Source organism: Mytilus trossulus, chromosome 2, assembly GCF_036588685.1.
Source record: "Mytilus trossulus isolate FHL-02 chromosome 2, PNRI_Mtr1.1.1.hap1, whole genome shotgun sequence".
Lineage (NCBI taxonomy): Eukaryota > Metazoa > Mollusca > Bivalvia > Mytilida > Mytilidae > Mytilus > Mytilus trossulus.
Window position 1 is genome coordinate 35,952,160 of NC_086374.1, and position 10,524 is coordinate 35,962,683.

General features: G+C 32.1%; 1 protein-coding gene across 1 annotated transcript; it reads left to right on the forward strand.

Annotated features, from left to right (window-relative positions):
• The first annotated feature begins 3,944 nt into the window (after nt 1-3,944).
• LOC134707103 (uncharacterized) lies at nt 3,945-8,091 on the forward strand. Its single transcript, XM_063566622.1, has 3 exons — nt 3,945-4,313; nt 6,667-6,756; nt 7,290-8,091. The coding sequence occupies exons 1-3, from the start codon at nt 4,223-4,225 to the stop codon at nt 7,913-7,915; spliced, it is 807 nt and encodes a 268-aa protein (XP_063422692.1). The 5' UTR covers nt 3,945-4,222; the 3' UTR covers nt 7,916-8,091.
• Nucleotides 8,092-10,524: the final 2,433 nt, after the last annotated feature.

The window sequence follows — 10,524 nt, forward strand, 5'->3', positions numbered from 1 at the left end:
ATTGTAAATGGTTTGATTCTGATTTAGGTGTAAAGAGGAAAATTCTAGTATCTAAAGGAGAATTATTGTCAAAATTTCCGTATGATCCTATTGTCAGAGGTTCATATTTTAAATGCTACAGAGAGTATAATAAATTGCGTAAATATAAAATGCGCACATTTAAACAGTCCATCCTGAATAGCCTTGACAATTTAAGAGATTCTGATCCAAAACAATACTGGAAACTTATAAATTCTTTAAAGGAGTCTACAGATGATAGTAAAGGAAAGTCAGTAGAACCAGAAGCCTGGTTTAATCATTTTTCAGATTTGAATAAATCTCCTTCAATAAGTGAGACAAGAATTAAAGAAATTAATTCTAAAATAGAAAATATGGAAAAAAATAAAACTTTTTGTGAATTAGATTATAGATTCTCTACTAAAGAAATAATTGAATCAATATCTAAACTCAAAAGTGGTAAAGCCTCAGGTCTGGATGGTATACCTAATGAGATGCTAAAGGCAGGAAGTTTAGTTCTAAATCCTTTAATTCAGAAACTGTTTAATCATGTTTTTTCATCTGGTATTTATCCAATGCAGTGGTCATCAGTCTATTTATCTGCTGTTTTTAAGTCTGGTGATCCAAGTAAAACAGATAATTATCGTGGCATTGCCATTAATTCTTGTGTTGGTAAATTGTTTAACTCTGTTTTGAATAACAGACTAGATAAATTTTTAATAAAAGAATTAGTGATTAATCCATGTCAAATTGGATTTTCATAAAAATGTAGACCATCTGATCATGTTTTTGTTTTAAAAACCATTATTGATAAATATATAAGTAAAAAAGGGGGCAAACTATTTGCCTGTTTTGTAGATTTTAAACAGGCTTTTGATAAAGTGATCCATCAGGGTATCAGATATAAGCTTTTAACAAACAATATTACTGGAAAGTTGTATTCTATCATTAAAGACATGTATAGTAAAAGTGACCTCTGTGTTAAAATTGATAATGAAATGACTCCATGTTTTAAATCATTTATAGGGGTTAGACAAGGTGATGTTTTAAGCCCAAATATTTTTAAAATATTTATCAATGATCTACCTGACAAGTTTTTATCTTGTCCTGATCCAGTAAATATTAATAACCGTAGAGTAGACTATATGCTGTTGATGTAGTATTTTTTTCAGAAACACAGGAAGGCTTGCAAAAGAGAATTAATATGTTACATGAATATTGTGTAGAATGGTGTTTTGATGTAAATTTAAAATAGACAAAAAGTATAATTTTTAACAAGCCAGGAAATTTTTTAAAATGCTGTTTACGTTTTGGAGGTAAAGAGATTGAAAGTGCAAAATTATATAGATATCTTGGAATCACATTTACATCTAGTGGTTTATTTAAGCAGTGTAAAGATGAATTATACAACAAATCTTTAAAAGCTTGTTTTAAGCTACAGAGATGCTTGTCATCATCTAACCCTAGTATTGCTACTTTTTTTACATCTTTATGATCATACAATTAAACCCATACTATTATATGGTAGTGAAATATGGGGAATGTTTAGAACAGATTCAGCTGCTGGTAAAAAAGATAATGATTATATATTAGAAAAAGTCTTTGGTCAGGATTCTTCTGAAAAATCTCACACCAAATTTATGAAATAAATTCTTGGTGTAAACAGAAAGTCAAGTAATATAGCTGTAATGTCAGAGCTTGGTAGATTTCCTATGTATTTTACTATAATTTTATCAATGTTAAAATATTGTCATAGACTGGAACATTTGACAGAAGGACTATTATATGATGCGTTTATATGTTGTAAACAGTTAAATAGCTCTAATGTAAATACATGGTATTCTAGTATAGATTATATTCAGAGAGAAATTGAATTACCAAATTTTGACCAATCAATTGGTTCTTTATGTCAGTATGTTAAAAATAAACTATGTAAAAGTAATGTCACTTTTTGAAATAAACTGAAGTATCAAACAATTAACTCTGAAAAAGGGAAGCTTGGTACTTATTTTTCCATAAAAAATTGTTTTAAAAAAGAAAAATATTTAGAATTGCAGGACTTCAAAAAAAGGCAGTCAATTTGTAAATTAAGAATAAGTGCTCACTCTTTAAAAATTGAGACGGACAGATATTCAAAAAAGCATATAGAAAGATCTGAGCGTCTTTGTACTAATTGCTCACTTGGTAAAGTTGAAGATGAGCCTCATTTGTTATTCGTAACAATAGAAATTAATTATTCTTTAAATAGCATGAACACAAGAAATTAATTACAGTGTTCACTACAAATTGTTTCAAGATATAAATAAAAAACCAATTTGAGGAAATTCCAATAGCGAAAAAAAAATTAAGCATTTATTTTAAATTAAAAAAATCCTTCAATTACTCCTTTTTTATCCCTTTGTAGGTCCGTGTATGAATGTTTATTCATTCTCGAGTAGTGGGGGGCTTTTTTCCTCCATAAAACCGTAAAATAGAAAATATAGTTATGATTACCTTTATTAAACAGATACAGGTAATTACTTTGGGTTATAATATTGCCTTTATCTTTTAAATTAGTCTCATCTAACAAATCCAACGCTTGCTAAAAAATGTCGTCCGTCTCATACCCTTCCATATTGACAACTGCATACAAGGAGCATGACGTATTTTTTTGTTTTTAATATGAATACACGATACGGTCAACCTTGACCTGCTGATCCATATCAACCCAAGGATTTATTTGGAATATGCAAAACAGCCTTGACATTGGTAAAACATACTCACTTGCCAAAGTGTGAACTAAGATAACCGAAAAAGGCTACTAGTGGGTTTTAATGTAAAAACAAAAAAATCTTATAAATCATGGTTTGATATTGTCAATAAAATATATGCTATCGTTATTTTTTTCATTTGATAATCAATGTTAACAATATAGAGTTTAAAAAGGGGTGTAAGTTAGTTATACACCTCGAGATACGGCTGACGGGGTTTCTTATCCAGACATACCTTTCCCTAGGTGTATAACTATTACCTAGTCACTCGTTTCATATGATATTTATTAACCATGAAAAATTCACATTGTCATTTATAGACATGCGATAGCGCAATTTATATAGAGAATGTGTTAATTTGAGAGTTGAATTTCCTCCAAAATGAAATCAATCTAGTTTTATTTCCAAGTTGATATGATATCTCCCAATCTCCTCATAAGTCATGTACGAGGGTGTTGATGTTTTCAGACATAAAAAATAACAATTTACAACCTTTTTTCAATTACATCATTATTTCCCCGTACCGGAATATTGGTTTCATTATTTTATTGAATAAATTCAACTGACTAAGTACTATGGCACGCCTGAACCACTTTTATAGATATACACATAGAAAGGTTATGTCTATTCTGAAAAAGAAATCTGACGATTTCGATAAAACTTGTAAAACATAACATCCCTTTAGGTATGCCCCGCAACTAATAGTTGAGGTCATATTGTTTAACCACAGGCACTTGTCTCAAAAAAAATTCCTATATACCATATTATAACAGGAATTTTTTTTCTGAGACAAGTGCCTGTGTTGTTATTCCAGACTGCAGTCACTTTGCTGGTTGAATGTACATATATTGAAGGCTCGTGATTGAAGGTGTGCATTTGGTCAGGGTCTTGATGTATTTAATAATATATTTGATCTTTTGGGAAATAGTTGAACTTTGTGCTTTTTGGAGTTTATACTTGCAGAAGAGGTACAATGTAATGCACCGTAGATTTAAATCATATAACCTGGTCTTGCTTGGTCCAACTAAATTATATCGTATTTAAAATGTTTACTTTGGATAAAAATCTAATGTTTATAGTTTGGCTTGACTTGGTCCTGTTAGTCATGTTAGTTTCATGGATGGATACCCCATATCCGTTGTTTTCTAATATAAATATTCTGTTGCTTTAAATCACAGGTATGAATTTATAATTATATGATCAGAAATAGATCTAATAGAAATGGGATTATGCTCTACACGAATGTTGGATTCCTTTCTTTATGTGTATAAATACAACAATGCACAATTTAAAAGTCTTATTGATCAATACACTCATGACCCTGAGAGTCATGACCAACTGAGGTTACCGTCATTATCGACTTGATATTAACAAGTTTGTGTTTTACCGTAGTGAAAGTGAGTAATTATTTATCCTAATTATAGTGAGAAAGGAAATGGTGGACAACATCCGTGTAGAGCGCATTTATTGATTCGATGGAACGCTTTAAGATGTTGTGTGGATCCTTTTATACACAGTGTTTGGTAGGATTCTGCCTGCTTGTCATATTGCCATATTTTCATATAGGTAAGAACAACATCTACACGCAGACACACTTTCTTTATTATAGTTTTCTGTTATAAACAAATCTAAAGGCTATTTAACCGCTATTTATAGCAGTCGCATATATTAACGCATAGCATTTCAATTTATATTGCCTGATTTATGCAAGTTTGGTTATTTAAATAGAATCAGTAAAGACAGAAGATATATCTTCAGGACAAGTATAATAAAAGACCATACAATGTTCACAATAAATCTTCATAAAAGTTTGTCAATATAATCAGAGACGATATAGTACAATGTCTCTGATATATAATAGTCAACTTGAAGCAAGTTGTAAATTGTATGTTTGCGAGAGACAGTTGGTTCAATATTACAATTTAAAAAGAAAATAACAAAAAGCAACAATGTTTATTTAACATACTTAAAATTTAGATTGTTTCTGTCATATATGATATATTACCTTGTGTAAGGCGTTTTTAGTATGTGTATTTTTGTGTTTAACGAATGTATGTTCATCATGTTCATGTAAATACAAAATCGACATACAGGAAATAAACAGCTTATACACAGAAACATTTGTTGACACTTTTAAAAGTGTTTTTGTTTTCACTTAAGTGTTTAGTCAATTGGTTTTGTAAATAAATGAGATTACAAAAAAGTAATCATGCTTATTATCATGAATATTTTTTTTCATTTTTCAAACAAATTAGATTAACAATCTAAACAACAAGCTCACCTATTTGATACACGTAAGACAATTACGATTTTGATTATTTCATTAGCATTAGTTTTATTCTCATACCATTTCAGAAACATAGGTACAGAGAAATAAGACAAACGACACCATAGGGTAAAACTTTCAAACTCGAAAACAAACTGACAATGCCATGGCAAAAACGAAAAATGACGAAAAGTAACACAAAAACATACCAAAAAAAAAACATCATAGAAAACTAAAGACTGAGCAACATGAATCCCACTAAAATTTGGCGATTATCTCAGGTGCGCATGAAGTGTATGACGATCCTGCTCAATATGTGGCACCCGTCGTGTTGCTCATGCGAGCACATTCTCGGTGATAAGTCTAATTCGGAAGGTTACATTCAATGAAAAGAGGTTGGGATTGTGGGAACATATGCGTCGTCATACGAGTAACACATATTCCTTAACGGTCAACAAACTCGTGAGCGCGTTTGTAAAGTTTCGAGGGGTCGATAGCAACTTCACAACTTGAGAAACTCTTTATCTGATAGTTTCCTTGAAATGAAATCATTATAAGAAATGTCAACGCAGGAATATCGTATTAACTGGAAGATATATACTCTAAATGCATGCGCTGCTGGAAAGTTCACAATCTGGGAGGGTGAATCGTCTCTTTTGTCGTAACGTTTTCTTTTCAACCGACCCTCTTTGTTAATTTCTAGATGTCAATTAAGATACATGTATTATAGGCAGACTTAACTGTATATTTTGTATCTTTTATTTCAAGTGAAATTAAGTTTAAAAAATAGTCAATTTCTTTTTCGCATTGCTTTATTCGGCAGTATCTACAGTTGTTGTTTTTGTTTTAGAGTTTTGCCCCCTTTCAAAAATACTGGATCCGCGCCTGATGTATACATGTATATATGCAAGTGTAAATTTTATAGATGATAGAAATATATTTCATATAGACGTGCGCAAATTTCCAAAAATATCAGCTCCGGATTCTGCAAAACATCCCACTCTATCACTCTATATCTTCTACGTTGACCAATGGCTGTAAAAATATACTCTAAATGCATGCGCTGCTGGAAAGTTCACAATCTGGGAGGGTGAATCGTCTCTTTTGTCTATAAATAATAGTTCATATAAATGAGAGAGCAAACACACACTTTATCTAAGACAAACAACATGAAATAGCAAAATTGAAGAATAATTATTTTTCCAATATGTACTGATTCGAATGAGAGGACATAAACATGCATTTCCAACTCTTAAATTATCTGCCGGGTAATACAGATCGAATTGAACTGTTAGCAGTTATACCGGACTAAATGTTCATTATTAAACTTGCACTATATTTAAAAAAATAACCTTTATGAAAATTACGGCTTCTCAGTAATATGAATATATAATCATTAATAACATAAGCGTATTAAAATGTCTGAAGACTACATATTGATAATGCCGTGTGTAGCTAGACTCGAGTGACTTTTCATTGGGAAAAGCGGCATAACTCTGATCTCTTTCATTGGTAAAAACTGTATGTGTCTTTGTAACAAGTACATTCCGGACTGCGAAATGAAACGTTTTCTTGAAGAAAAAAAAAAGTTTTGTTCTCTTTTGTTTGAACACTGTCAGCCTTGGTTAAAATGTATCCGTCTTTTTTTTTTAGGAATTCTTTATTCGAAACTATGGGTTCCAGACAAAAAGCCAGTGTCACATGATGACTGTACTTGTAGTTGCTGGGATACTATTTTTAAAGGTTTGTTTAATGAAGATATATTTTATTTTATTATACCAACCAGATCTTGTTATTGAGACGTACACATACTATTTGGTAAACTGGAAGTAAATGAGCAGACATGGCCGGGTTTGTGTAAGAATATACAAGGGGTCGATAAACTAGAAATTGATTTAAAAATAATGGAAACTAAGATACACGAAGCTCCTGCATGAGAACTCTATTTGATTTCAAGTTTATTTGAAATTCACACAGAAGATTGATGAAATATTTGACGCTGGACATTAAGACATTGATCATGAATAAATTTATAATATATTGTTTCACGCGACTTGCAAAATAACGTCATTGAAGATCAGTTATCACAGGACAACCTTGAACCAAAAGTACATATGGACAACCTTTCTAAAATGATGTTTCCTGTCAAAAAAATCTTTACCTTATTTTTTATGTAATTCAAATTAAGTTAACATAAGTTTGTATTCAAAAGTATATCCTTTCTACATAGTTTTTTTTTTAAACAATTAACTTAAAGATGTATTTGTTTATTTTAGGGTCATATGAAAGCCAAATGCGAGTTGGATATAAACACATGTATTTCAACGCCACTAAACAAACTTTCATGATGTGGACGATAACAATGGCGGCAGTTTTAGGATTATATGAGGTAGTAAAACACTTGTTGCGGTTACATGTGGAAGGAAATCTCAGATATTCAATGTTATTTTTATTGTTGTTGGATATTCATCCGCATTATTATTCTTGGTGGGGATACCTGAACTATTTTAATGACGATTTCTATTCTCAGTTCGTTCACCAATTGTTTTTTACTGTGACTGAACTGATATCTTCGGTGATTGTTGTGCGCATGTGCTCCAGTAACGATTGCATAACTCCGCCACAATTAATTGGAGTATTGTCTATCAATATAGTGCATATACTTATAGGTGGTTTAGATCAGTTCTTTAAACAGTTGTTGTTTATGGATGGTCAAACATTTCAAAGAATGAGAAATCTTGGATTTATTATACCTGACCTCTTTCATATAGTAATACCTATTGTAGCATATAAAAAGTCGCGTAGTCTTACATGCAGCAAACTATTAACGAGGAAGGAATCTATCTGCTTAACATGCCTAACTATTGCTTTATTTTTGCTGGGCAAATCTATATTGAAATAATGGCCAAGAACTAGTTATAGCCTCCAGGGACATTATGCTTTTAACAGATATGCAAAATACTCATGGGTGTATTTTAAAAGGATGGATTATTGCTATCCATATACGAATACTATGACAACTGTGGTATACATGATACTAGAAAACAGTTTCATAAATGATTGTTTTGAAAGAAAGAATATTGTGTTTGTTTATTTTAGTTTCCTTAAATTCCACAACAGGTATAAAATACGGAGATGTAGTTTGATTGCGAATGTTCACCAGAGACTAACGCACAATATACGCAACTATTGGTCAACGTACGGTCTTCAACAATGTGCAAAACCCATATCAATGACTAGTTGTAATCTTTAATAATAATTAGGTCTTGGGATAACCCACTGTGAAGAAATTCAAAGAGAAAGCTAACGGTAATTTAATCTAATAGCATTAAACGAAAAACAACTTCGGCACTGTCGATCACGGTTAAAAGTCAGCTAGGGTAGGTATCTACCCTAAATAATGTAGGCGAATTATTATGGCCCAAATGATAATAGTGAACACGGGGTGGTGTTGATCCAAATTTATAGATGGATAATGTCCCAAATTGTTTAAGTCAACCAGATGGGGTTTGTATCTAGACTAAAAGGTTGATATATATATATAGTCCCAACTTAAATTGTCAATAGTCAACCATGGATGTATCGACCAAGGCTAATAGATAGATAACATCCCAAATGGGAAATATTCAACCAGGGGTAATGTCGATCAAGGCTTATAGATGAATAATGTCCCAAGTAGTTTAAAGTCAACAAAGGATGGTTACGAATTAGTTTAAAACTCAATCAGAGCGGTTAATGTTTCTAATTGACAATAATTTACAAATGATGGTGTTGATCCAGGGTAATATGTGGACAATGTAATAAATGGTTAATGCAGTCAATCCTGGTCAACTAGGGATGGTATCGATCCTGGCTTAGAGGTGGAAAATGAGCTTTGTGGTTAATAGTCCACCTGTGTTAGTGTAGTTCCTTCTTTAGTTTTCAGTAGTTCTTCATTGATTTGAAGACTATTTACTGTTTGCGTAGCGTTGCCTATACATATACAGTATTTACAAAAACAAAAACAAAAATATTTGGAAATTAGTTAATTTTTTTAAATTGTGAAAGTATCGACTGTGGCGACAGCGACTGTTTGCATTGGCAATAAGTTCCACTGAGTTATGGTATATGGAAAAAAAATGAATATTTATATGTATCCTTTTTGGTTGAAATGTTTCTAAAAGTATAATTGTGTTTTTTGCGGGTTCTACTTTCTGATGGTATGAGAATAGCAGATGGTATAGCTACGATTTGATGTACTATTTTGTAGAACATTATTAGTCTTGTGCGTGTTCTTCTTTCTTGTAGAGTGGGCCAGTTTAGGGTGTTTATCATATCTGTCGGGCTACTGATGTTATGGTACCTGTTACAGATATATCTGACAGCTCGCCTTTGGACCATCTCGATTTTAGAGGTTTGTTCAACTGTGTGAGGGTTCCATACTAAACATGAATGTTCCAGTTTATGACGGACTAGTGCCAGATACATGTATGTCTGAGGTTTTGATTATCTGTCATGATGTTTTTAAGTTTCTTTTTAAGAAGCCCAGAGATTTGTTGCCATTAGCTATGATGTTGTCTGTGTGTTTTGACCATTTGAGGTTTGCTTAAAGTGTAATGCCCAGATATTTAGCCGAAGAGACAAGTTCGAGTTTGTAATTATGAAGGATATAGTCAGGTTTAAACGGTGTTTTTTTTCTGTGAAAACTGTAAGGACTGTGCATTTGTCTGGATGGAAAGCCATCAACCAGTCGATCTTGCTCCCAACTAGCAGTTACATCTAAATCTAACTGTAGTGCATCATAGACACTTTGAGATTTGATGGCTTTGTAGATGATACTCTCATCGGCAAACAATCTGAGCTTACTGGATGATATGTATTCTGGTAGGTCATTAATGTATACCAATATAATACTGGGCCCAGAACTGTGCCTTGAGGGACACCTGAGGTGACTGGGGCTAGGTCAGATGACTCCGTCCAGGACAACTGTTTGTGTTCTGTCATTTAGGAAGGCGGAGATCCAGTTTAAAGGGTCATTTTGGATACCGTGATAGTTTCATTTGTAAAGTTATCTGTTATGAGCGGAAGCCATGCTGGAGGTCATACAATATATTATTCTTTTCAAGATGGTTGATGATGTGTTTAGTGATGATATGATCCATAAGTTTACAGAAAATACATGTCAATGATTTAGGACGGTTGTTTTCAGGTTTATATTTTTCCCCTTTTTTGAATCCAGGCTAAAGGGTTGGGAATAAACCAAATGGGTAATATTCAACCAGGCATCATATAAATCCAATCATCAAAGCAGATATCGTTTGTTTTCAAAAGACGATTAGTAAAAATAAAACATTTGTCTTCGATGTAAATAAACTTGCTATCAATTAAATTAATACATCAATGCTTATACATTGCGAATATACGTGTGGCGAGGCAGGGACTTTCTATATATAATTATACTAATATAAAAAGTCCCTGTGTGATGTTAAGCAAGTATTGATAAATAAGACAAAAAGGATATACTTATCCTAC

Coding starts and splice junctions, on each gene's coding strand:
- LOC134707103 (XM_063566622.1), top strand. CDS start 4,223: ATGGAACGCTTTAAGATGTTGTGTGGATCCTTTTATACACAGTGTTTG. Junction 4,314..6,666: donor ATTGCCATATTTTCATATAG/GTAAGAACAACA, acceptor TTTTTTTTTTAG/GAATTCTTTATTCGAAACTA. Junction 6,757..7,289: donor CTGGGATACTATTTTTAAAG/GTTTGTTTAATG, acceptor TGTTTATTTTAG/GGTCATATGAAAGCCAAATG.